The 27,839-nt window shown below is 29.2% G+C and overlaps 4 protein-coding genes across 18 annotated transcripts; 3 read left to right on the top strand and 1 right to left on the bottom strand.

The window, feature by feature from the left end:
• The first annotated feature begins 3,028 nt into the window (after positions 1-3,028).
• LOC101268178 (uncharacterized) lies at positions 3,029-8,446 on the top strand. 6 transcript variants are annotated; one of them, XM_069296471.1, is made up of 6 exons: positions 3,029-3,121; positions 4,510-4,556; positions 4,832-4,921; positions 5,042-5,169; positions 5,253-5,438; positions 5,966-8,446. In XM_069296471.1, exons 2-6 carry the CDS (start codon positions 4,520-4,522, stop codon positions 6,338-6,340), a joined length of 816 nt encoding a protein of 271 aa, XP_069152572.1. In that variant the 5' UTR covers positions 3,029-3,121; positions 4,510-4,519; the 3' UTR covers positions 6,341-8,446. The 6 variants fall into 6 exon arrangements, with proteins under 6 accessions (XP_069152572.1, XP_069152571.1, XP_069152573.1 ...); XM_069296470.1 differs by having other exon boundaries at positions 3,047-3,150; XM_069296472.1 differs by having other exon boundaries at positions 3,073-3,150; positions 4,495-4,556.
• Positions 7,283-8,293, bottom strand: LOC101267886 (RING-H2 finger protein ATL54-like). Its single transcript, XM_004237907.5, has one exon. It carries the CDS (start codon positions 8,291-8,293, stop codon positions 7,283-7,285), a length of 1,011 nt encoding a protein of 336 aa, XP_004237955.2.
• Positions 8,447-14,396: 5,950 nt separating the features above from the next.
• On the top strand, positions 14,397-24,406 carry LOC101267599 (uncharacterized). Of its 10 annotated transcripts, XR_011220423.1 has the most exons (11): positions 14,397-14,799; positions 15,034-15,090; positions 15,226-15,308; positions 15,474-15,673; positions 18,027-18,143; positions 19,001-19,045; positions 20,452-20,500; positions 20,622-20,778; positions 21,859-22,007; positions 22,084-22,361; positions 23,325-24,406. XR_011220423.1 is itself a non-coding variant. In XM_069296468.1 (9 exons), the coding sequence occupies exons 1-9, from the start codon at positions 14,615-14,617 to the stop codon at positions 23,388-23,390; spliced, it is 951 nt and encodes a 316-aa protein (XP_069152569.1). In that variant the 5' UTR covers positions 14,397-14,614; the 3' UTR covers positions 23,391-24,406. The 10 variants fall into 10 exon arrangements, 2 of the variants coding, with proteins under 2 accessions (XP_069152569.1, XP_069152570.1); XR_011220421.1 differs by lacking the exons at positions 20,622-20,778; positions 22,084-22,361 and having other exon boundaries at positions 23,325-23,444; positions 24,119-24,406; XR_011220420.1 differs by lacking the exons at positions 20,622-20,778; positions 22,084-22,361 and having other exon boundaries at positions 23,325-23,444; positions 24,092-24,406.
• Positions 24,407-25,865: 1,459 nt separating this feature from the next.
• Positions 25,866-27,568, top strand: LOC101267111 (uncharacterized). The gene is made up of 5 exons (XM_019213634.3): positions 25,866-26,396; positions 26,501-26,584; positions 26,658-26,725; positions 26,812-27,014; positions 27,346-27,568. Exons 1-5 carry the CDS (start codon positions 26,215-26,217, stop codon positions 27,436-27,438), a joined length of 630 nt encoding a protein of 209 aa, XP_019069179.2. The 5' UTR covers positions 25,866-26,214; the 3' UTR covers positions 27,439-27,568.
• The last annotated feature ends 271 nt before the right edge of the window (positions 27,569-27,839 follow it).

The following is a 27,839-nucleotide window of genomic DNA, read 5'->3' as shown; positions in this document are numbered from 1 at the left end:
TTCTTAAACCCTTTCTTTTACCTTCTATTTTTTAAAAAAAATTATAGAAATAATAATATTATTTATTTTTCTTCCTTACAATCATGCTTAATTTTGTTACTATTCTCTTTTACTCTTCTTAAACGTTGTAGAATTTAAATTATAATTTTAATTCTAATGTAGTAATATCATATTTTGTTTGTCAAATCCTAATTTACATTTTTTTGTTATAATTTACTAAATTCATTTGTTTTATAAATTGAGAAACTATGATTATCTTAATGCTTTGAAGACACGTGATAACTTAAAAAGATGTGATTATTTTTCTCATCTCAAAATAATTAATATAATTTGTATGCATTTGTTAAAATAATAAACTTTTTTTCTGAATTATTTTTGTAAAAAAGACTCAACTTTATTTCTATGAGCATTCTGATAAAGTTTGTTTAGAAAGTTTTTCCCAAATTTGTTGATGTATTTTGTTAAAGTATATAATGCCTCAAATTATTAGTTTCTTCAAATACTTTATTCTTTATGTAATTGGGGTTGTATATCTCTCAATCTCTCTCTCCATATATATATATATATATATATATATATATATATATATATATATAATTATTTATATCTCTTCTGTATTACAATTAATAATTATTCTTATTCACAAAAAGCTCCTTTTTTCTTAATTGTTTTCTTTCTTTTAATTTATAAATTTGAAAAGAAATGCAGATGTTAAATATTTCTATTAATATTCACACTCTCTTTTTAAATAAATAAAAATAAATAAGTTCTCTTGATAAAAATAAGATATCTCTTGATTTTTAAATATTTTTCTCCTTTATATTTTATGCTTAAAACAAACTCAAAAGAAGTTATCCATTTTCTTGATTTTTAAATATTTTCTTATTTATATTTTATGTTAAAAACTCAATAGAAATTATAAAAATAGTATCTAATTTAATATATGACATAATTAGAGTATTACCTTATTTATCTCTCTTTCTTACTTTTACTATAATTTATTGCTTTCATCTCTCCTCATCATAACTGTAATTTATTAATATTTTTTCTTAAATTAGTCTTTTAATCTTCTATTTTATAAATTTAAAGAGAAAATCTTATTTATCTCTCCTCCTTATTATCATAATTTACTATTATTATTGAAATTTGTTTTCTTCTTTACAATTTTTTCTTTTGATCTATAAAATCAGTGAAATAAAATTTAAATATTATGTTTGTCTCTCTCCCTAGTCCCCACGCACTACAATTTGTCACTTTTTCTTAAATTCCTCTCTAATATATTATACTTTTAAAAAATTCTAAAAAATAAATTCAATGAATTTATAATATATATATATATATATATATATATATATATATATATATATATTTATTTATTTATAATTTTTTTTCTATTTAAAATGTTATATAATAAAGAAGAAAGAGAGAGAAGTAGTTAACAAAAAACTAAAAAAAACTAACGTTTTATTTTCCTTTCTTGTGTTTATTTTAATTTTAGTTACTTACAAAATATCCGTATTTATTTTTATTTTAGTCATTTACAAAAAATTCTTTCTTTTTTCTTCTTGATCTTCCTTTCATTTTTTACTTAATATAATATAATTTACTCGCATTTATAATATGATATATATATATATATATATATATTCTTCTATTTAAGATGTTATATAATAAAGAAGAAAGAGAGAGAAGTAGTTATGGAAAAATAATTGTTTTCCTTTTTTTCTTTACCTTTCTTTTACTGTTTACTCAGTCCACTACTATATATTTTCTTCCTTTCATCTTGCAAGTTGCAATATCCTGCCTCATCTCTTTATTTTTTTTCTAATTATATCACACTAAATTTATTCTATACTATTAGAAAAAATTTACTAATGTCTTATTTTTTTAATCTTGCTATTTCTTGCCTCATCTTTTTATTCACTTTTCATTTGTGAAAAAAAAAAGGAATAAAATTAGAAAACTATACTTCAGACATTATTTTTACGATTTACAAACTAAATATTAGAGGACATTTAGATGTTTCTCGATCTTTGGTATATTGAATTTCTATATAGAATTCCATTGTACAATTTTGATAGATCCGTTGATATAATTTTCGTTGGCATAAAATGATTAAACTTGCATAAGTATATTCTAATGAATTCATTTATATAACAAATTAAAATTTTGATTTACCTGAAGCAGTAAATCTTCTTGTGGAATGATTCTTCAATTTTGTTAATTTACCTTCATATCCTCTTGTTTGACTTCATTTCTACAAACAAATAAATTTTTTTTTTTATTTAAGGCAACAAAACTTTACAAAAATTCAATTACCTGAAGTAGTATATCTTCTATTGCAATAATTCTTCCATTTCATCAACTTACTTTTCGATTATGTGCTCCCATGCATAACTTCATTTGTATAGACAAATCAAAATTCTTGATTTACATGAGGTAGTAATTTTTTGTATATATTTTTTTGCAATGAAATTGGAATTTTATTGGTTACTTTCAGATTATGTGCTCTCCTATTTTATACTTTTTATTTGATTGTAATAATTTTTTGACAACCGTTACAACTCTTCATACTCCATTAGAACAATAAAAATATCATTTATGTAAAAACTTTTCATTGTCCTCTTTAATTATAAGTTATAGATGTATTTAGTAGATTATTATTTTAAAAAATAAAATAAAAAGTTCAAAAAAATTGAGAGAAAAGATAAATTGGAATGGAGGTCATATAGGCATGCCACATCAGCTTTTCTATATTCAGCTTTATATATATATTGATTTAGTTTTGACAAGCTCAATTATAATCCTGTATATCTGAAGTTAAACCAAGTTGAATCCACCAGACCTAATTATGTGGGCTTTGATAACAGATACCCAAATGCTATTGGGCTGGACTGTTCTTAAGATAAGATTCAAGGGAGATTGACATATTGGGCTTACGATATGCAATTTATTGGGCCGACTTTCAATGCAGCTCAAATTTCCAAAATTAACCGGTTTGGTCACTGTAAATTCCGGTTCGGTTCGACAGACCTTTTGAGGTTTAAATAAATAATAAAGATCGGCTATAACTCGGCGAGTTTAAAACTTTCACCTTCGTTCTTCCTGCTACTGCTTCGAGGTCCGTTTTCGCTCTCAAAGACTTATCGCGTAAGATTTCTTGAATGAATTTGCTTTAATTTTGTTTGAATTCAGTTTTTTTCGCTTCAATCCCTTTTTATATAGTTTTGATATAAGTCTTAGGGTTTCTAACTTTTTATTCATGTATTGACATGATTTTTAAAAGCTTGTGATGTTAATAAAGCTATGATCTTTGTATTGGTGTTGATAAATAAATGTTTGTTGTACTTGAGAAAATTGAGTTTATGTTTTCTCTGCTGACCTTTTGCTGTACATTCTGCTGGAAATTTTGGTTTTTTAAATTTATGAGTGGATGTTGTAATGTGCTGGGTTGTTCATGTGCTTTCTTCTGGAAAATAAGTCATTTAACTTCGTTGAGTAGATGTTCGTGTGATTAGTGTAATGTAAACTTGATATCCGGAATGCTGATTTAATGAATGCAGTGGAAAGGTTTGTGTTTGGGTCATTTTTAAGTTTGGTGCCCCTGTTGAAGTCTTGGATTTTTTGGTACATACCGGGCAGAGTTAGGAATCACGTCAGGGTTCTCCTGCATGTGAATCAGGCTTTAAATGTTCCAGGATGTCCACGAGACTGAAGTCTTATGGAGCTTACACCCCAGTAGTTTATGGTTCTAATGAACTGGTACTCTGTTTCCCAATAAGAGAGTTGCGCAACCTCGTTTCTTGCTTATCTTTTTCTTTCATTTGTGATGGACATATTGCCTTGAACTATATGATTTACTTGTGTATTATTGTTAACTTTACTTCAACTATCAAGCCATATGAGTCATGATTGATAAAATGTCCGCTACCTTTTAAACACCAAGTACTTGGTATCTTTAGGTTCATGTGCTCGCTGTTTCTTCCTTCTCCATTTTACAAGGGGATCTATAGCAAGTGAATTTGACCCATCGTACAAGGTCAAGTACAACATCAGTACATTATTAACTTCTATCAAGGCGGCAACATTGTCATTCATGTTTCTTGTAATGATAAATCAATTTGCAGCTGTTGTTTGTAACCAATGTTCACCTAGGTTATAGCTATTTTGAAGTGTCTGATTGTGATCTTTGTGTTACTTGAAAGATCTCTATTTTTATCTAGTTGTTCTTTGTTCTTCTCTGTTTCATCCCTTAACTTGTTTTCATCTCATTCTATATCTCTGTCATATCAAGTTATTTGGGGTGTGGATTCCCTTAAAAAGTTTTGAAATTTAACATTATGATACAAGGTACAAGGTTGTTGCAGCTAGGACGTTGTTATGTCTTAACGAATTGCATGTGACTATAGGTTTTACTGACTATGATTTCGGCTTTATTTTTTTCCTGTTCAACTTTACCCTAGAAGGTAATTTGATGCGATTCTTATGGTTTAGGAATTGATTGAACAGGTTAAGCAATATGGCTGAATTGACTGCAGAAACCCAGCTTGTTCAAAGTTGAGTTCTTTTATTTAATGTAGTTGTCCTCTTCCTCTTATCAATTCTATCAATTATTTTGTAACAGGGGCATGGCCTTTGATATTTCATGTTTAGAATTTTCGTTATTTTGTCAAGCTTTAATTCATGTCGGTCTCCTGTGATTGTATTCCATTTAACATCTTGATGCTAAACTTGTTTTGAGATATTGAAGTCACAGATTAGGCCCAAGTCTACCTCTCTCATTCTGTACTGCTGACATCTGGAGAAAATTTCTTGCTTCTTCATGATTCAGATAATTTAGAGAATGTCGATGGCTTCCAACTGATGCCCAAACAAGATACTGCGTGCCTTCCTAACATGCAGATGCAGCCCGAAGAAATTGGTAGGAGATATCAATGCTCCTTTCATTCATGTTATTGTTTACCAATTATATTCATTATTGTTTTTCCAAGATGCCGGGTTCACGAGAACAATGTTTTCACCTGTATGCTTCTGTTTCCAGAAAGGAAAGCTCGGGTGGATGCTGTTTGGGAGCAAATGAACAAAGGAGTGTCTACGAGGACCCTGTACTCCATAATAAACAAGCCTACCTCAGCATCAAATAAAAGTTCCTCAAAATCGTCATCTTCTGTGAGTATAAGACCTCTACTTTACAAATTGTATGAGATATGCCCACCCTGTTACTCAGATTTGTGGTGTTACAATCTCAACAGAGTTGGATGACAGTACTGGGATTGTCCCAAAAGAAACCATCAGAGCCTGGAAGAAGCACACCAGAGAAGTGCCTTAGGACTACTCAAAATGATACTAGCGAGGAGTCAAAGAAGCTTGCTGCTGCTGCACTCTCTGCAGTAAAGGAGGCTGCCACAGCTGCTGCCTCTGCAGGCCGGGTTAAAGTGGTAGGTCTATCTTGCTTGCTTTATGATACTTCTATGAACTACTAGCTTTTCATTTTTGTAGCTGAAGAGATGCTTTCAGAGTAGGTAATATAATCATAGAACACAGGTGTATAGAGCTCTTTTGGCCGTAAAGGGATTCTGATTCACTTTCTTTATACTTAAAATGACATCCTGGGGAGAGTTCAAATTTTAGCATATAGACTTCTTTTTCTTTTCTCTATGAGTGAAAAATGCTCGACACCGTTTTCATTCAAGTAACTAATCTCCAACACATACATACCCAAAAAAATAAAAGATAGAGAGTAGTTGCTGTCACTTTAGTGGTCTTGGTACTGTTTAACCTGTATGTTTGATAGTTATTATCAGGAAAGAGGTTGAGAAAATTTGCGGGAATGCTTACACGCAATTGTCTGTGTGAACCACTTGATGGAAACTTCTGGATTTAATAATATGTCCCTCAAGATGTGCCTAAATGCTTCTCAGATTTGTTGTTACCCCTTTTCCCTTGACCTATTCTAATTTTACAGATTACTGAAGTGCGAGATTTTGCTGGTGAAGATGTTGAAATAAAGAAATATGTTGACCACAATTCTGCAGAAGCATCTGATAAAGGCAAAGGCCCCGCAGCACCTGCTTCTGCTGTTGATATCATCCTTGAACAAATAAAAAAGAAGCAGAAACTGAGTGTACTTGATAAGACAAAGAAAGACTGGGAGGGATTCAAGGGAGAAAATAGAGGGATGGAAGAAGAGCTGGATGCTTACAAGAAGAGTTCCAATCAGTATCTAGACAGGGTTGGTTTCTTAGAGCGTGCTGATTACCGAGAGTTTGAGCGGGAGAGAGATGCCCGTCTTGCAATGCATGCAAAGAGGAAACCAGAAAGCATGAGAGAAGACTACTGAGAAACTTACCTTGAAGAGATACTGGCACTTTTCAGCCCTGTAAAAGAAGTTGTGGCATTCTTCTAGCAAGAAAAATGTGCATCAGCGCCTTTTGGAGGCCTATTCCTGTCTTAGATTATGAGTTTGTTCTATCTATCACTAGCAAATATTGCCAGGGGTTTTATGGGCTACATGTTCATGGCTCATGCTTGGAAACATGTCTTGTAATTTAATCTATTCCGTTTTCCCCTAATTTCATTCAATTAACATTCTTTTACTCAATCCAATCCTCTTAGTCAGTAGGGAAAAGATCAGACAGAAGAGCTGTCTTGCGATGTCAGGTTGATTTTGTACTGACAGTAACGAGTAAGTCAGCATTTCTTTGAGTGCAAGGGCAGCTTCAGTGGACGAATCTTGTAGTCAAACCTATAAGCAAAACCGGTATCTGAAGAATTATTCGTCTTCTAACTAAAAGTATTCTCTGTACAATTATCGTAAAATCCAATATTTCCTTCGTACAGTCCCAACAAAACATCACCATCTGAGGATAGACGATGCAGATACTGTTAACTAGGTAGATTTTGAACATGATATAAATTACTAAGTTAGCACAAGGTTAATCAAATTTCATTATCTGAACCATTTTGCAAGAAGAAGAATTGAAATAAAATTGCAACAATTATTCGAATATAACAAGGAAGGGGGGGGGGGGGGGGGGGGCACCATGAGTGATTTCGTCTGCTGTTCACACTTGGACAAAGACGAAGAACTTTTTGTTTCTGTAATTAACTAAAATTTTCTGTATGAATATAAAACGTATGCAAACCAATGATGTTAAAACTAACTTACAACCTCCAATCTGGTTGCCGAATTACTCAATCTTCCTCTTGTTTCATCTTTAAAACCTAACATTGATGTTATTCACAATTTATCATCTTCAACTTCCATCCAAGTAGCTATGTTTCACAATGGAAGCACTGAACTTCGACTGCGATTATGTCTTGAGAAAAACGACCTACCACCATAAGAAAATGATCTCTTCATCTCTTCTTTATGCAGAGTTGATCTCGAATTTTCACCAACAGCTTCTCCTCCTGACAACAGAAACATACTATCAAGACCTCTACTTGAACTAATTGATGAATCCACTGAAGCTGATCTCCTAATTGACTCTACTTCCCCATCTCTACAACTTCTCTCAACTTGCAAAAACTCTTGTTGATTGACCCCATTCTCACCAATCACTACCTCATTGTTACTATTCACTTCTCTCTGTTCATCATCTTCCAGTACCCTTTCTTCATTGGTACTCAAATGAGCACCTAAATTCAACACGATTGGAACCGAAGCAGGTGCATTCAAACTGTTCGATAAAATGCCTGAACGACACAGAGGGCAATTTGTGTGTGATCTTAGCCATGTATCTATGCAGTAGATGTGAAAGGCATGTTTACAATTTGGAAGTAATCTAAGAGACTCATCTTCTTGAAATTCATTTAAGCAAACAGAGCAATTTGATCCTTCAACCAAACCATTCCCTGTTTTGTACTTGAAAATTGTAATCTTATTAATAACAGATGGCTGAAGACCCACAGTGTTGATGTACCAAATGGGATGATCAATAACAGGAGCTCGATTTTCGTCGAAAAATTCATCATCTTGTGCTGGTGGGGTTCTTCTCCTGTTCCAGTTGAAGCAATTCTTGACAATGATCAAATAGTAGCTGACAAGAATGAAGAAGCTAGCAAACAAGGCAACAGATATTATCACATAAGGTGATATGTTCTGATGATGTTTGCTACTTAACTGAGGCTGCAGCCACGACGACGGCGGAGGTGGTGGTGGAGGTATGTAATAATCTAAATCTACATATGGATAACAAGCATAAGGACATGTTGAATCACAAACATAGATACAATCTGCAGATTGGTTTGTTACTATTTGAAATAACTTTCTGGTGTTCATCATGGCCATTTGATAGATAAAAATTGTGTCTTGATGAGGTTTCTTGATCTTGGAAAAACTATAATGAAGTTAAGATGATTTAGGTGATTAGTCATTGAGATAATTAGCATGTTATTTTCAAAAGTTTTGAATAAAGACTTTTAGAGAGGGCTTTCATTTTCATTTCAATTGAATATGTGAGGTTGATGGCTTTCTTGGAATATTTTATTATTTCCATGAATTATTGAGAAACATTGATGTGAAGCAAAACCAGAGTAAATTATATAATAAGAATTTAATTAGTTGTCAAACATAATGATAGATAGTGTAATATATTAGTAGTTTAAACTAAATTCCACGAGATTATTTGACCCTTGAACCTAATTAGCATTAATATTTTGTAATCATATTGTATTCAGCTAGTCAATTTTCTAGTATGGTATAAAGAGTTACATGGTTATGGTATTAAAGATGTTTATGTGATCAAGTCATTAAAGGGTGATTATAGTGTTAGTCGTTAACCTGGAATAAATGATTAGTAGCCTACGATAATAAGTTCATTATATTGGTAGTATAAAAGAATTATTACATTAAACAAGTGAATTGTAGAGTGATAAGTCAAATTTTGAGTGGTACATATGAAACAAAATTTTGGCGGCATAGGTGATAAATCAACATCAAGATGGTACCATAATTAGAAAAATAATTAAGGTTATTTGCCTAACGAATAATTAATTTATCATATTATATATCAGGTAGTGGGTATCTGTCGATTTCCTAAGCGTTGAGCAAATAATAGTTGTAAATCTGAGTCACTACTAGTGTTTATTTTGTTTTGTCCAATCATTTTTCTTTATACTTTTCCTTTTTAATTAATAATATTGAGTTTTATGCTTTTGCTAAAGCCAATATTCTTGAGAAACAAAAGACGTATATTATTGATAGTTTCTCTCTAGGCTTTGTGAAAATGGGAGCTAAAATTTGGATTAGTTTAAAGATTTACTAGTATTAAATGGGTTAATTATCAAATTTTGGCCAGTAAAATTAATTAAGTATATGAAGGTGTTATAAATTTATAATTCACCCTCCCTATTTTCGGGTCAATTTGGGATAAGGCAAGATGAATTGGGGAGTGTTAGGTGAACTGAGCAATTAAGCCGATTCTGGAACCACTATTTAAGACATAGTCGAAATTTATAAATTTTTATAATAAGTTCAGACATGTGCGATTAAAGTTAAAAAAAAAGAATTGCGTATGAAATTATAAATGTATATAATTTTTTATTTTCTTTTATGGTCTCAAACTCCAAAACTATAATGTATATGATCAGTATATAATTTATGTGTATCAGCTAAGTGGCTATTACATAGAGATTAAAATAGTTAGTAGTTGACTTGTAAAATTATGCTCCTGCTCCTATTATGTCTAACTTAAAGTTAAATCTCGACAAAATGGCACAACATAACACTTTATAGATTAAATTAGTAATAAATAATTTGCTTTTAATTTTTTAGTAAAAAAAAGATTTTATTTTATTTATTTGGCATTGAATAGTTATTTTTTTAAAAAAAAATATATATGTTTTTGTTCTCCTTATTTTTCTCAAACACACGTCTCAAAAATTATTATTTTATCATTCCTATTTTACCTCCTTTTTTTTTAAAAAAAATCAACAATTTTAAAATAGAGTTCTCTTTTTTTGTCTCCTTTTTCTCTTCCAGATTTCTTTCATATTTTCACACGTAATTCTTTTCGTAATTTCAACTCTTCTGCTTAATTCAATATGTTTATGAAAATCATATATAATAATATATTTTTTCATGGATATTCTAAATATCATCTTTATATATATTTTTGTTTTTGTCAAATTAATTGTTGAATTTCATGATTTGTAGAATTGAAGTTTTTCAAATTTGTTTTTGCAAATTAGGTTATTCAACCTTTTTTTTTTCTTACTAAAATCCTTTTCATATTTAAATTTTCTTTTCTTCTAAATTTTCTGTTATTCTCCTAAATTTACTATGTCTATGCAAATCAAATATAACTGAATATTTAACGATTGATCATTCCAATAATTTATTTTAATAGATAATTATGTAGCATTTCTTGCCCCATTAGTTCTGAAATTTCGTAATTTGTGGAACTAAAGTTTTTAAAACTTTTTTTGCTGAAAATTCCGGTAATAGTTTTTTGAAATTTTTGTTCTCAATTTCATGGGTAAGAAAGATCTTCGTAAAAAATCAGAATGATGATTTTGATGAATACAACCCAATGTATAGCAATAAATTTCAATCTCAATTTAAATTAAAGTATAATAGTTTATTATGTGAATATAAATCACTGAATACACGAAAAATACGAACTAATGTATACATAGTGCAGTCACATGTACAAATAATGAATAAAATTTATATATATGTCCAGTGGCGGAGTTACATTGCATTAAGGGGGTTTTCATCCGAACCCCCTTCGGCGGAAAATTATATTATTTATACATAAAATAAGTTTATATGTATATATAGGAGATGTTGAACCCCTTCGGCTATCTATTTCTAAAGATTATGAACCCTCTTATTGTAAATTCTGGCTCCGCCTCTGTATATGTCATATTAATCTCATTCTTATATTCATTAATAGTAATACGTATAATTGATGGTAATATTCTTATGTATACAGTATAAAGTTTATGTATACATACTAAAATTATTATATACATCAATAAAATTTACATGTTTATTTTTATGAATATTTTTTTTCCGTATACATATTCTTTTTTCTGTATACATTATGTAATGCAACTTTTATTATTGTATAATTTATGCATATGTATTATTAAAGTTTCTAATAATGTCATTTAATATTATTTAATTAATTATTATCGATTATGTGATAATTAATACATGTTAGATAAAAGTAGTCACAATCTTTTAATAAGTTATTTAAAGAATTTTAACAAATTCATTTCTTACAAGTTTGTGTAACCTTTTTTTAATAGTTAACTAATAAATATATATATATCACTTCTTAAAAGTAGGCAATCAATTTTCTAATAAACTAATTATTGTTGTTTGATAAAAAAAATAATTCATAAAGTTACAATCAAATATATCTTTATATTTCTGTAAATTGTGTTACTATTTTTTTTTTAATAGACGGTTAAATAAAGTTGAGTTTGAGACTTTGAAGAAATTGAAAAGTTAACTTCCTTAAGTATAGGAGTTAAAAACAAGGAGAAAAAGTAATTCTACATCTCCTTAATTAATGGGGGTTCGTTGCACATGATTAAAAGAAAAAAAAACCTATAAAAAATTGGTTTTATTTCTTTTAGGCTAATACATGCTAATTTTATTTTAGGCTATTAATTGCTAATTATCTATATATTGCCAATTATACATAATAGTCGTATGTCTGTATCAATTCCTCTTAAATCTTTCTTTACTGACTCAATGATTTGGGTTTGGAACTTTCACGTGGAAGGTTTCAAGTTTGAGATCTTTTGCCCGTGAAAACAAGAAGTTTGGCTTTTGGATCAAGCTCATTGCATCAGAAATGCTTAGTGTTGATTACCTCTCCTTTTTGAGGCATTGCATCCGAGCAAAAGTTTTACCTATGTACATCTAAATGATAGCAACTATGAATTTCTCTTATCATCCAAAAATAAATAAGAATATATTTGAATTAATTTAAAAATTGATCAAACTCACTTTTCAAGTCATTTTTAGTTTTTGAATGTATTTAACGATGTTTAAATTAAGTTAAAAATGACTCTAACATGTTTTAAATCAAAAGCAAGACTCCCCTTGCTTTTTATGAACTATTCAATCAATTAGCCTTTGTGTGTGGCCCAATCTCACGACTCCAAGTCAATGATATATAGGGAATTATAGCTAATGAAAATGGACATGGGTAGTCATGAATTTTTTTATTCTGCTCGCACTATGGGCAAACATTCAAGATCAATAGATAAAATTCGATTACGAGGTAAAAAGGATCATCAAAAGTTTAAAATCACTCATTTACAATATGATCAGTTTTATAAATTCTCACCAATATATGAATTATATTGTGAAGAAGTGCACTGATGAAAAATAAGTAGAGAGCTTGCTTGATTTCAAAGGCTTTGAAACCTCTTATTTGTTAAGATGTTAGGACAAGTAATTGAGTCCAAATTGTGTACTAATTTTTGGTAATCCAAGAAATTTGTAGTCGCTATTCTTTGAAATTACATAAAATAAACTTGTTCATGTGCAATAATTTGCATAAAAAACGTGAACCACATCAGAAAGGTCCATTGCAACAAACTTTGACTAAGAAGGTTGATGGTGAGAAAAATCAAGAGTCCGGTGCCTAAAGGGTGAAAAATATTAACAAAAATTTCAAAACGGTATATGAAATTTCTTTTTAATCAAAATGGTAAAATCGCTCATGAAGTAGCGATTTTATCCGCTTGAAAAAGTAAAATTGCTGCAATAGCAGCGATTTGTTAAATTTGATTATTTTTTTTTAAAAAAAAAGAAACAAAAAATAATTAAAAAAAAAATTGATCTCAAGTCGTTGCCTCGACATAACAAAAATATAATAAAAATATATATATTTTAAAAATCGCTCCTTCGGGAGCGATTTTGTTTAATTTTTTTTTTTAAAAAAAAATCAAATTTAACAAATCACTGTTATAGCAACGATTTTACTTTTTTCGACGGACAAAATCGCTACTTAGTGAGCGATTTTACCGTTTTAGTTAAAAAAATAAATTCATATACCATTTTAGAATTTTTATTAACATTTTTCACTCTTTAGATTCCGAACTCGAAAAATCAATAGTCTATTATATGAGAAACCACTGACCAAACCCAAGCCCTATGAGTACTTTTTCTCTTATGTCATTACTCTAAAATTATCGATAAGTTATTTCGTAAATAGTGTCATTTATGCATTTTAGAAAGAATTAATATGTTCTATTAATATAACCATATTGATGTGATAGTTATACACTTATTTTTTAGCAAAAATGTTCCATAAACTGCGGCCACACTCCAATAATCAAGAAAATACATTTTTTGGCCATTGACTTTTGGTAGATAAAAAAGAAACGAAAAAAAATTAGCTATAAAGTTTAGTATAGTAACCCTTTTATAAAAGTATCTATGAAGTTTAATATTGTTAACCCTTTTTTCAAAAAAGTATAGAGATAAATATAACTATTTTCTGTTTTTTAAACTATAGTGAAGAATGTGTTTTTAAGTTGAATCCCTTCTTTTCTTAGAAAATAAAAAGAGAAGTTTTTGAGCTAAATTATTTTTTTATTAAACTTCTAAAACAAATTTGTGCTCTCTTTGGTAGCACAGGTTTACTCTTTAATTACGCAAGGGAAATTTGAACGGTAAATATACATGCAATGACTTTACATAACTTTTGTTTATTTCTAACCAAGTAAAAGAGTCTGACTTTTATTCATTGTATAAAAACGTGTATATTAATACAAGCCAACTAAAAAAAAACAAAACGTGTAATTTTTAGTACATATATAACATTTTAAAAGTTTTTTGACGGTCAATATATGTAAGTTAATTAATTTAATCAAAAAAGATAAAGTGACAAATTGAACCTTGAACTTCTGTGTAGACATCCTCATTTGACCATAATTAACTTGTTTTTATGGGTTTAGAACTTTCTTAGTACCTTCAAAGTAAAATAATGTGCATTGAATAAAGTTAAAATATACTAGTCCAATTTGCACCTAACATGATGACCACAGTTTATTACAATAGTTAAATAGTAACAACTTGTAATATATTGGTTACTTTGCTTTTTTTTTTTTTTTTAATCAATAGGATATTAATATATATATTTATATAATTAAAGAACATTGTGTAAAGAATGACAAAAATTTCACATCGGTGGTTAATGAGATGAGTAAACTTCTTATAAGGTTTAGACAATCCTCTATGAGCTAAGTTTTGATGTGTAAGTTAGGTTTAAAACCTAATTTCACATGGTATTAGAGTAGGGTCCGTTTCATCCGATGTTAAGACCTCCAAAGTCAAAATTGTCGTCTGCGCACCACAAGGGCTTGTTTTTCTCCCCTTAATGCCTATACGTCTATATTAGTTATAATTAATTCAATTCTTTAATATAATATCCTTTGTGTGTCGATTTGTTCTTTCTTCCACATGAATAGCACAGTAGTCTATTAATTTCTAGATTACTACTAGGATTATAAATTTGACAATTGACTTGAATCTCAACTCTCAAGTATTCTATATATATCAAGTTTTCTTCTCATTGTAAAAACCCAAACACCAAAAATCTCGATTACCAAAATATTATTTGATCCATATAATTACATATCGATGACAAAATCCATTAGTATTTTGCAAAGCTGTACAGGTATCAACAATGCCTACAAGTCCCATTATAGCTCTAATAGTAGTTTTAGCTTCAAAGATCTTAATCTCAAATGCTTTGGAAGCCAACAACATAGCTTGTCACTTTTCAACTCCACAAATGGACGTCTAAATGGTGATATTATTAAGAGGTACACATAATATTATTAGTTTTTTCTTTCTCTATTCGAGCAATGGTAAAATTATCCCTCTCTTGACATATTGATGACAAATTCGAGTTGTGGAAACAGAAATTCATTAGTGATTTTCTATAATTCTACGTCATACCCCTTGGACGTGGCCCTTTTATGAACGCAGAATGCTTTGTGTACGAAGTTCGATCATTTTATGTCCTCATTTGATTTTTTTTATTTTTTTGCCTATAGAAAGTTTGTGGTATGTTGCAATGGTTCCTTGCCTACTCCACCCTCTTCAAATCCACTGTAAGTTTCACATTTATCAGATCTGATGTCAACTTCTACAAAAAGGATTAAATAAATAAAAGTACGATTTAATTTCTCAAATTAACCAATTAATGGTTTTTAATAATCTTTTTTTTTTTAAATTTATTGGTGCAGTAATGGCTGGGTTGTAGGAATCCTACTATCAATAGTCTTACCATTCTTTCGCTTCAAATGGGGTTCATTATTGCAAATCAAAAGTAACATTCCCAACCAAATAGTTTATTACTTATATATATATTTAATTTGATGATTATCTCGTTTAAAAGTTTAAGTACATAAATCACATTATGTCCCACGTGACATACCTCCTCACTGTTATATTATATTTATAATAGTACATATTTAATTATATTACGTAACAGATAAGGTGGAAGATGTAATAGAAACAGTGGAAGAAGTGGTAGATGGGGTGGAGATGATGGCTGAGAAAATAGATGAAGTAGCTGAAAATATTGTGAGTGTTTTACCAGATAGTCAACTCAAAAATGTTATTAAAGCTGTTGAAGAGTTCTCTGAAGATACAGCTGAGGCTGCTCATGCTGCTGGAGATTTCATTGATCAGGTTTTTCTAACTAATATCTTAATTATTTAAATTAATTTAATTAAACACCTTCTTTCCTAGCTAGCAAGCACTTAAAACTTTTTAATTTATTCCTAGCTAGGTTTCAATTCTTGTTCTAATTAAATATTTGATTCTTTAGATCTAGCAATAATTGACTTATACATTTCAAAAAGATAATGGAAAAGAGACTAAAATACCTTTGAAGTATTGAAAATGGTATAAATTTATCCTTCATCCACCTATTGGATTCAAAATATCCTTTCCATCCATCTAGTGACTCCAAAATACCCTTGTCATCCACTTTTGAGTTCAAAATTGACCACTTATTTAACGGTTTTAAATTTAAACTATTTATATATATTTTTTAAATATGTGACACTCAACTATTTGTTATGATTTAACTTATTAGTATAATTTATAAATCAATCCACTATCCAGTCATTACTAATTAAACCCCACTAAATTAATAAACACGTCATATTACTAATGCAACAACAGGAAAACTTATGTCAATGAGTGTTTTAAAAGTTTGAGGCGAAAATATTTATAGAAGTAAATTATCCTATATTCAAGTGTCTAAATAAAAATTACTGATAAACTTAAAAGTTTGACTATATCCATCTTAATTATTCTTTCATCTCAATTATGTGATGTTACTTCATAGATTTTTTTTAAAAAAAATAATATATTAAAGGTTTTAAAACAAATCATAAATATTTATAAAATTATATTTAAAAAAAGTGCATGAATTAATTCGGGATGTACTATATTGAAAGTGTCCTCCTAAATAAGCGGCTCAACTCAAAATTTAATTGGGGCTTCGATTCGAAATCGAATAATTTTGAATGTCATTCTCAGATATCTATAATTTGGTCGTGTTTTAGTAGTGTTTATGACGATTTTGATATTATAATTGATTTATTAATTGGGTGGATTTAGTTAGTAATGAGTGGGTACTGGGTTGGTTTAAAAATTATATTAATAAATTTAATTATAACTAATAGTTGAGCGTCAAGTATATTAAAAAATATTTAAATAATTTAATTTTAAAATCGTTAAATAAGTGGTCAATTTTGAACCAAAAATGGATGAAAAAGGAGTCAATAGGTGAATGAGAAAGGCATTTTGGAACCAATATGTGGATGGAGAGTAATTTTGTACCATTTCCAATACTTCGAGGATATTTTAATTTCTTTTCCGAAAAAATAACTTTAAAAATTTAGATTAAATTAATTAATTATCTTTAGTCCATAACAATTATTGATGAATTCTGATTTAGTCTTTATAATATATTTGTTATTTGATAGAAATATAGAACACATTACCTTTGATGATAACCATATTATACTTGTGTATATCCACAAATTTACGATAATTATTAAATTCAACCATTTAATTACTGATATGTTTTGTTAAATTTGTATTGTTACTTTCATTTGACTGCTTGACAATACTTTAGTTTTATGAATAGTCAAATGTAATATATTTTCTATGTAGAGAGACAAAAATAAAATTTTAATTAATTTAATGTTAGAATAAAAATTTATCAAGAATTTAAAAATCAAAAATACTATCATAGTCCCTAGTTAATAAACTCGGTCATAGATTTGATATATTAATAATCATCCACTCTAATCTCTCTTCCAGCCAAGAGTCAAATTTAATTATACAACTATCACAGTCTGACCAAACAATTGCTTTAATATAAAGTTCATAATTTGATTATCTTAATCTTTGATAGAAACAAATTAAATACTCTTCTAGTGTTCATCGACTATGACTTTGAACATAAGATTATTATACTAATTAATTTGCTTTCTCCATTGAATTGTCCAAAGGAAATAGTCAAATAACGTAACCAAGAAAATTTGCTTTCTTTATAAGATTTCCTCTTCTAATTAACCATATCTACCTCTCAATAAATTAATCCTCTATAAAGATATATATGCTTAACGATTTTAAGTATATATACATGGATAATATAATATTTTTTTTCACGATCAATCCATTTGACCAGTTATATCAAGCCACAATTACTTGATTTTTCATATTGCACTATATTACATTTGAATTAAGTTATATATGTCAGATTAACGATATGTATATATTAAATTCTACCATCAGATAAAATTGACTTTTAATAATAAGTAACTCTTCATTTCAAGACTGATATAGTAACTCGAAAAACAAAGTGATAAAGATTGAAAACTTGCTATGTTAGTTAAATTGCAATGCAAAAATATTTCTAACGATCAGTGTATAAAACTTTAATCCGTTTAATTTATTTGAAAAGTTTCTTTACTAATGGTGCAAAATAATGAAACTATATTTGTATACATATATTTATATATAGATCCAAGGGGAGGACGTAGAGTTGGTTGAAGAAGTTGAAGTGCCAAAAGAACAACTCAAAGATCTCTCAGAAAAAACAGCCAAGGTTGCTAATGCAGCTGAAGATTTGAAAGATAAGGTATGATTAATTAATTAATTATCCTCTTAATGATAATCGTTGCTAATTAATTAACAGCTTCCTGGTTATTAGCACACTTGATTATTAATAAATCCCACGTTACTTCTAATCTAAAATGCAACTTTAATTTGAAACAAGGGATTAGTAGCAATTTGTATTTGGTCAAAGTCGAGATTTAAAATTAATGTTTGTTGGCCTTTAAAAAGAAAAAGATAATCATCCTTGGGACTGATATTATTTTTATATCTCTTCTTAATTCTCCTTTCTATCTAGGATTAAGAATCAAACTTAGACATAAAAAAATTGCTTTAATAGAAAATTCATAATTTTGTTAACCTTTATCTTCTTCAATATAAACAAATACAAATTATTCATCAAGTTTGACTTATTCAATATTAGACTTTTATCCTACTATTATAATCTAATTTTCCTAGTTCCTTACCATATTAGACTTGCATTTTTTTTCCTTGTCCAACAAGATATATATATATATATATATATATATATATATATATATATATATATATATATATATATATATATATATATATATATATATATATAAAACAAGAAAAATTTGTTTTCTTTTTTCAAATTTCCCTTTTTATAATCCTACCTACTTTAATAAAACCGCGTATTAGTTAGTATCCTGTATTTTAATAGAACGATATATAACAATTTTTTGTTTCAATTTATATAACGTAATTTTGATAAAGTTTAAGATTAATTTTCTTTTGATGAAAAACTAATGTGACTAAATCATATAAAGTATTTAAAATTAAGTTATTTGTAAATATTAATTTTTGGGAAATAAACTAATATAAATAATATACGTAAATTATTTTGTCTAAATGTAGGTACAAGAGGTGGGGCTTAAAGCGGAAGAGATCTCAGAGAAGAAGGTGATTGAATCTGTTAAAGAGGAAAACAATAAAAGTTTATGACACCTTGTATTGAAATATAGGTCACTCTATATAGGTTTACAATACTTTTAGTCATTTGATTTTTAATATATACTACTAATTTTAATTCTAGTAATATTTGATTAAATCATATTTATTTTTTAATTGGTTAAAATGTGTCTTTGCTTATGAATATTCAATTAAGAAAAAAAGTTAGAATTTAGAGTGTATTTGGTATGAAGGAAAACATTTTCTGATTTTCCAATTTTCTCATGTTTGGTTGGAACAAAAGTTTTGAAAAATGTTTTCCAAATGAACTCATTTTCCTCAAAATTAAGAAAAATGACTTCCCTTAAAAAATTAAGGAAAACATTTTTCAAAACACTCTTCTAATTTTAAATTTTTTTTTTTTTTTTGGAAAAACAACAATTTTTTTTAAAAAAAAAAATTAAATAAAAATTCTTTTTTTACCCGATCCCTGACCCCCACCCACCCTCACCCCCACCCCCCAATTTTTTTTTTTTTTTGCTTTTTAAAAATATTTTCAACTTCAAATTTTTATTTTTAACTCCTACCCCCCCCCCCCCCCCCAGACAGCCAGCCTCCACCCACCCTTAACCCCCAAAAAAAATTAATTTTGTTTTTTAAAAATACTATAAAGTTCAAATTTATATTTTTTTCACTACTATCCCCTCCCCAACCCCACCCTCCACCATCACCCTAAATAAAAATTATTTTTAAAAAATATTTTTCAATTTCATAAATTATTTTCTACTCTAGTTAAAATAAAAGATGTCTCCCAAAAACATTTTTCATTCATAATCAAACACTAAAAATCATTTCAGAAAAATATTTTCTACTCACCAATTAATAATGAGAAAATAAGTTCAAAATCTACTTATTTTCCAAAAAAACATTTTCCATATAAAACATTTTCCTTCGTACCAAACACACCCTTAGAATTTGTAGATTCTAAACTTATCATCAAACTCAATAGTCGTTAAAGTTATTAGATATGCAACAATATATTGTATGTTTTTTCTATGTCAATTTTATATTATTACTATATAGAAGCGTGATAGAGGATGACGACCAAGGCTATTTTGGTAGTTCTGTACTATATACAAGGGCAAATTTGTCATTTTGGTCAAAGACAAATTTCTATGACTAGCTTTTTGGCCTTTCTAGAAGACTCGTGAAGTCATTTCTTCTTTCCAACAATGAAGAATTTCCAGAAGACTTGTCCGAGTTTCTTTCATCCAAACTTAAATTTTTCAATTTCATAACTTAACTTCATCGATACCGTTGTTATTATTCTACTCACTCTATCTTCTATGTTCTCTTTGATTTTTCATCGGTACAAATTAGTTTTCTCTCTAAATATTTTCCTAATCTTGTTTTGGTAGTGTTCAAAATTTTCAATAAGTACCTTCTGCCATAGGCATACAAAGCGAGGTAAGTTTTTTCTCCTATATGGTGAAAAATTCGCATCTACAAATGTTCATATGCTATTATTAAAATAAGTTTCAAGCTTTTTCTTTATAGATGTTTGAACTTATTGGACCATGATTTGCAGAGGTTGTATCTACTAGCTCAAGCTAAGATATTTCGCCAAAGTAGATAACATCAATTTTCCGAGTTGGGATTTCAAATAATGCTTTTCAATCTCAAGAATGTTAAAATTATCGGCTGCCTTATGACATGGTTGGAGGCGTGGTCTGAAACAGAGTTTTGTAAGCTTTTCAAACCTTTGAGGTTTATATTAAAGAATACAACGGTTTTGCAAAAGTTTGTTATCATAAAAATTAAACAAGTGTGCATTCCGGCATTCATAACGATTGACTAAGAAATTGTTAGACAGTCAAAAATCATCAACAAATTTCGTGATTGTTTATCAAGAGATTTCTTAGCCAACCATAATAAATAATAACGAAATTTGTTGCAGTGTTTCTAGCCGCTGCAACAAATACATATTTATCAACAAAATATAAGGTGTATCTAGCGATTAAGAGTTGTTTTTTGTAGTAGTGTTCTTATTAGGATCATTATGTATGAACTACAACTGAGTTAGAGTTGAGTTTTGATAAGAAAAGTTGGAAGCTGTGGGCATGCTAATTGAAAAACCGCAAGTATCGACTATCGTGAAACAAGCACTTGATAGTTGATCCTGATCTTGTGAGGTTGGTCTTAAATATCTCAGGGTACTTAGGCTATAAGATGGATTCAATAGTTTTTTCTACTGTGGAAATATTGAGAACAGATTTATTCACAACTCTTTTTGGACTTGGATATTGGGCAAACATCCATAGTTTCTAGCACTATTTGAGTATCTGACTATCCAAATGGTTGCTGGATTATTCCAATCCTCTGGATGTCCTGCAGTAGTTGCAATGGTTGGGAATTAGTTTTGCAAAGAAGAGGTTATTTATAATGGGTATTTAGAATTCTCACACTTCTGTTGGGATATTACGGGGTCATTAGTCGCATCAATATTATTGAAATACAAATGGGGTTGGTCGGTGATTGTTCTTTGGTATCCTTATTGCTTTTAGTGGCATGATAGTGTTCCTTTTGTTACCCGTTTATCCGAAATCCATTGAATGCAATTAAAATGAAGTGCTATCTCTAGGAAAAGAAGACGAGGAAGTGAATGAACCTCTCTCGAGATCAAACAGAGAAAGAAATCGGCCGTGGGTTTTAGTGAAGCACGGAGGATTCCCGAAGTTGTGCCATCTGGTCTTTGACCTTTTTTTTGTGGCTTACACATTTCTCTAATGTGGTTGTCGTACAACACTAATTGTTCCATGCTGCAGGAAAGGTCAAAAGTATGTTGCACTTGGCTGAACTGGTTGAGAAACATAATGATCAAATTGCAACGTTCGAGACTTGGGACACTGAGAAGCCATATGAACAGGCTGTTAAGATTGGAGTACGCTGGTTATACATCCCCGTTATTATGCTGGTAAGTAATAAATTCAACTAGAAAGAAAGTCTATCATCAATTATTTCTTCTCCCTGAGAAAAAATTATTTCTACAGGCTAGGCAGATAAAAATCTTGATATGACTATTCATGCTGAAGGACCATATTGCATTCAAACGTTGCATGAACTGATTGAATTTGTTGGTTAGATTATCTCATGAAATTTTCCTCTCCTCGTGTTCTCTTGGAAGATGAGCCCTACTTTCACTTGTGGCAGAAATATCGTGTTAAAAATGCTGAGCAGACCCCTTTAACTACACTCTATGTAGAAAATCTGTTGCAGGAGGTAGCATCAAAATTTTCTCTTTTATTGCCCAAAAGAGTCGTTTTGCACAGTAAGTCAAGTTTCAGTTTTTTTGGTATCGTATCTGAGTGAAAGAATATGTTTTTTTTCTTTTCAATTTTAGAAAAAATATTCCACAACAGTTGAAGTTTTTCATTGCTTCTTATCAAACAACAACATATTCAGTGTAATTTGATGAGTGGTGATTGGGGAGGATAGTGTATACGCACAACCTTATCATATAAGTTCGATAATGTGTTATTTGAAATTAATTCTTGATTCTTGAATATATGATTTAAGTATGAACTTGGAAGCAAAGAATCAATGCTAATTCAAGAGAAGGGAACTGTTAAATGAATAACTATTAAGTTGATATGTCGGATTACTACTAAAAAGATATGCTCCTCTTTATCACTCAAGATCACAATTTTTTTCATCGGTTAATTTTAGCACTTTTTAAAGAGATATATAATGGATCTTTTAATACAATCTGTTTGTTCTTGTAATTTTTGAACTATATAACCCAAAGATAAATGGATTATCCCTCACCTCTTCCAATTCCATGGATATTTGTTGTCATTCCCATACCTTGAGAAGGTATATGAGCCTTATACTCATGGTTGTGTCCGTGAGCTTACGACTGTCTGAAGAAGTTTGCTTATGTCTGTTTCTTATAGAATAACCATATTTGAGTAGATCTTATTGAATCCTGATGGTTGAGTTGTCAAGAGGCCACAGTTCATATTGTTATGAGTTAGGTCTATTCATTTCTTCACCGTCGTCTCCTCAAAACTCCTCTGCTCTTCTGGTATTTCTTTTTCAATAATAGATGTAGATATTGAAAATTCAAGTTCATTTATTTTCCACCTCTCTCTCTCTCTCTGGCTTATGGTATGTATGCATTTATCAACTTTATTTTTTCAAGTTTACCTATTCTAATTTACGATAGAGCTATCTTTTTTTTTTCTTCTCTACTCATTAATAATTAGAAATTGAATTTGTATTTGAACTGCAGTTAGCTTTAAACTCAGTAAGAACTACATTGAGGTACAATGTACCATATAAAGTCGGGGTTTCTTGATTGACATACGACAAATGGAGAGCTCTGACTATGCATCGGTCTCTCACCAAAAAGGTATGGTAACCTCAAAAAAACTTTCCTTGAATCTGAAGACGAGAGTACTTCAATAAGGAAATTCGCGAGGAGCCTGTTGGCCAAGACCATTAATAGGTTTTGATTGAATAACCAATGTATAGTCATTCTTGATTATATCCATTAATTTCCTTATTTCGTATCATAGAATAACAATCTATACTAAAAAAAATATTTGCGAGGTTATAATTAGCAGATACTCTTAGTCATGGATACACTATAAGCTTCCACAAATGTTAAAAAAGACATCTAATATGTATGAGACAAAGGATCAATTATACATGTAATGGTAAGTCCAAAATCTTACAAATTATATCAGAGACAATTAAATTTTGCCCTTAATTAGCTGTAAACACTCGAGAAAAGTTATTTTGATACCATCATCTTTATATTGGCATTTTGTGATATAGCTTAATATCCAATGGCACTATCATGATAGTTAATTTATGTCTTCCTTTCCTCATATTACTTGCCACTGGACTCGCTAATGGGTTCAAAGATTAATAGACAATTAAAATCCTCATTGTAGTCCATTTAAATCTAAAGAGTATGCAAGAGTTCTATGGTTTGTGATGTTACTTTTTGAAAATTGTATCTTGATTAATGTGTTTTACTTTATTATTATCCAGTTTGTTCAAGTTGTGTGATATATTTAGGTGGAATGCTTTCGATTTTTAGCCCTCAAAAGAAGATGGTTGTGTTATTCTTCAATATATAGAATCAGATGTTGTTATCTTGAGTCAATTGAAGCAAGTTTCCAAGGTGGAAACTGGAAATAATCTGTCAAAACATGAGAAGGTTCAAAAACTTGTTATGTAACAGTGGTTAGAAGCTTTAAGTCGCACATATATTTTTGTCTAATGTATGTAAAAAATATAATTAGATCCAAAGTGTATATGAACTTAAACAATTATTTGTTTAATCAAATATGCTGCATTAGTATATTTATCATATCAACATTAAAGTTGCCTAAGGCATGTAATACTTTTAATCTTTATATTTGAATTGGATGTCGTTGAATTAAATTAAATTAATTAGATTTCCTTTTGCTAAAGGACTGTTGCACATGTAATTGTATATATGTAAGTAATAGTGTTGGGCCCGTGCTTAGCACGGGCACATGCCTATCTAGTATATATATAAGAGGTCATATACACCGTTATACATAGCTATATACGTAATTTCATCTTCCTCAATTAGATTTTTTTTTCAATCTCGACCACCGCCTCAAATCTCTTCTAAACATCTTCACACTTAAGATCATGATATTTTGATTCTTCTATATTTAATTAAAATGAATGACTCACATTACAACAAATCAAATTCTAAATTTTAATTTTAAAATCTTTCACTGATAAATTTCAATCAATAACTTAAATCTTTCTCGATACATCTCAAATCAACTCGTTCGTACAAACAAGGGCTTGACAATTAACGGAAGAAATGACGAAACAAAGGAAATACCACCCTCCCAATAATTCTTATTCGAAATACCAAAGAAAAATAAAAAGACTATATAGGTATATCTAATAATTTAAGTTAATTTAAATCATTTCATTTATGAAAAATAAAGTGGGAGACATTATCATGTGCAATTAGTATCTCATGTCCACCTCAACTTGCTTACCAAATATTAAGTAATTACTACGTTGCTTGAGCATTTCCTAATTTTGGAATTAGATAAATATCTCATTCTAACAAATTCCAAAATTTCACCAAAAAATTTCGTAATAAATTAAAAGACGTGATTCACCAATTATAATTTAAGATATTTTGATTGGAATATATATCATATGATACTCGTTTTTTATGTAGAAGTAAAATGCTAGTGGAAGTTTACATGATTGACCACTTTTGTAGTTTTGCTTTAAAACAAAGGATATTAAAGATATTTTTTTTTAATTAGAAATAAATATAATGGTACAAAAACTAAAGTAAAACTTACTTTTTATTCTATTTATGCTGTTATTGTGCTACAATTATTTTTTCCAGAGTAGCTTTCACAAAATGTTAGGTAGGTGAACGAAAGGAATAAAATCATGACAAACACGTGGGCAACTAGTAATATTTTATGCTACATTTTTTTTTGTTAAATAAAATCACACCACATTACGACAAATATTATTCTCTCGCATACAATTTATGTAAAATATTAAGCAATTCAAAATAAGAACCAGTGATGACTGTTTGAAAAGAAAGGGTCATATTTTGATAATTATCAAAGTTACCAAAAAGTAAGTTTTTTTTTACGTTCACTCAACTAATAGTTTAATATTATTTTAAAAATCACTCAAAAAAAAAAAGTCGATATTATCCATAAAAGTGAGGACACATATTCAGATACATTTATTTTTTTTCGTTTTATGTATTTAACTTATAGTTGGCGTGTTAGTTCTTAAAGTATAATAATATGAGCTACTGGTAATGATATATTCTTTATTCAAACCCATTCGTTCCCCATGAATTGACTATATTATATAAATAAAGGATCTTTTCATATATATTTGAAACTACAATTAATTAATTAATTAAGTAATTAAGTAGAGTATATATTTTTTTTAAAAAATCTGAGCAATATGAAGCAGAAATTCGATTACTTCAATGCACCTTATAAATGTTATCCACCTACCATTCATAGTTGACTTCTCATTGGGCTAATATATTTCTCTTTTCTTATTAGATCTATAAATAATAGATATCTTCCCAAAAGAAGAAAACTGTAGAAATTAAATAAAAAGCTTAGTACAAAATAATGTCACTAACTATGATCCCAGCAGCTTCTTACATGTCAACAAATCTAGTTAATCCTTGCAACAGATCTCTAACTCAGATCTTCAATCCTTTAGTTAATTCTAAAATCAACAATCTTGATCGCGTTCTCATAACCACCTCCAACAGATCTGGTGTTCTACGAAAAACTAACAAAAACACGAGGTAATTTATATTACGATATGATTCACTTTTCTTTTTATTCTGTCTCGATTAAAAAAAATATATATGGAGTACATTTCATAAGTTGTTTCTAATTTCTAATGTAGGGATTTAGTTGTCCATGCAACTGCTGAGACAGGAGATCTGCTTTCAAATGTTGTTCCCTTTTTGCCAACTGGTGAAAATTCTTGGTATGAATTTTTTATTTACAAGCTAAATAATGCACGTAATTAAATTTTGATTATTCTTAATTAATTTGAGCAGGATTAGCTGGGCTGTGGGATTAGGTGTAACAGTACCTTTGATAACAGCAAGATTATTAACAGTAACAAGTAAGGATCGGATATATAATATATGTTCAGTTCTTTTTTTAAAAAAAAATAAATAAATAAATTGATTTTGGATCAACGTTCAATAGAGCAAGTTTCACTTGCGGCGGAGACGGTGGAGAAGGTGGCGGAAGCGGTGGAAAAAGTGGCGGACGATGTGGACAGGGCGGCGGAGGAATTTGCTTCGAAGCTGCCGGAAGGTGGAAAACTTAGAGGCATAGTGGAATCCATTGAACATATAGCTGAAGAAACTGAAAAGGACGCTCAAACAGTTCAAGATCTCATGGACAAGGTTAATTTCGTCTTTTTTCCTCAATTTTAATTTTAACCTACTTAGCAATTCTTACAAAAATACACATTTAAAATAAAAATAAAAATTTGCGTTTAAAAATATTGATATAGTATCATTTATTCAGACGATCAATTAAAAGTAGATCGCAATTCTTATTATAATATTTGTAGAATGGATCTTGAATGGGTTGATTTCATTTTGATCCCAATAAATTTTTATTTTAGTCCATATAATTATGATATTTAAACTTTGATTACTTGAAATGTACATTTTTATTCGCTTTGCGATGAATATTACAAAAATTAATCTTGTTTGGAATGATTATATATAGGTTGAAGAAGTGGATGAGAAGGTGGAGGCATTTATCTCTAATCAATTGACAGTGAAGGTACAAAATTCATCAAATGATGAAAAAAAGCAATAATAGATTGGCACTACTTGTTCTTCCACTTATGATACACTATGTATTATTTGTGTTTTATTTTTTCTTTAGATATAAGTTTGATTCCACTGTAAAATATTGGCATTCAAAATATATTTTAGTATTTTATTTATACCCCTGTATAGAACCCACATGGTCCTACGGATGTTTTTTGAAGAGTGCTTGTTAATTTAGAGTTTGGAGCCTAAAGGGTATAAAATATTCATAAAAATTTTAAAACGGTATATAAAATTTTATATTGATCAAAATGGTAAAATTGCTGCAACAACAGTGATTTACTCCACCGGAAAAAGCAAATCGCTGCCTCTGCAGCAATTTTGTAAAATGTGAATTTTTTTTAAAAAAAATGAGATCGCTATCTAGACAGATTTTAATTTTATTTT

The sequence above is a fragment of the Solanum lycopersicum genome, chromosome 4 (assembly GCF_036512215.1).
Source record: "Solanum lycopersicum chromosome 4, SLM_r2.1".
NCBI lineage: Eukaryota > Viridiplantae > Streptophyta > Magnoliopsida > Solanales > Solanaceae > Solanum > Solanum lycopersicum.
The sequence above is the reverse complement of the archived record's forward strand: the minus strand, read 5'-3'. Positions and strand labels throughout refer to the sequence as shown.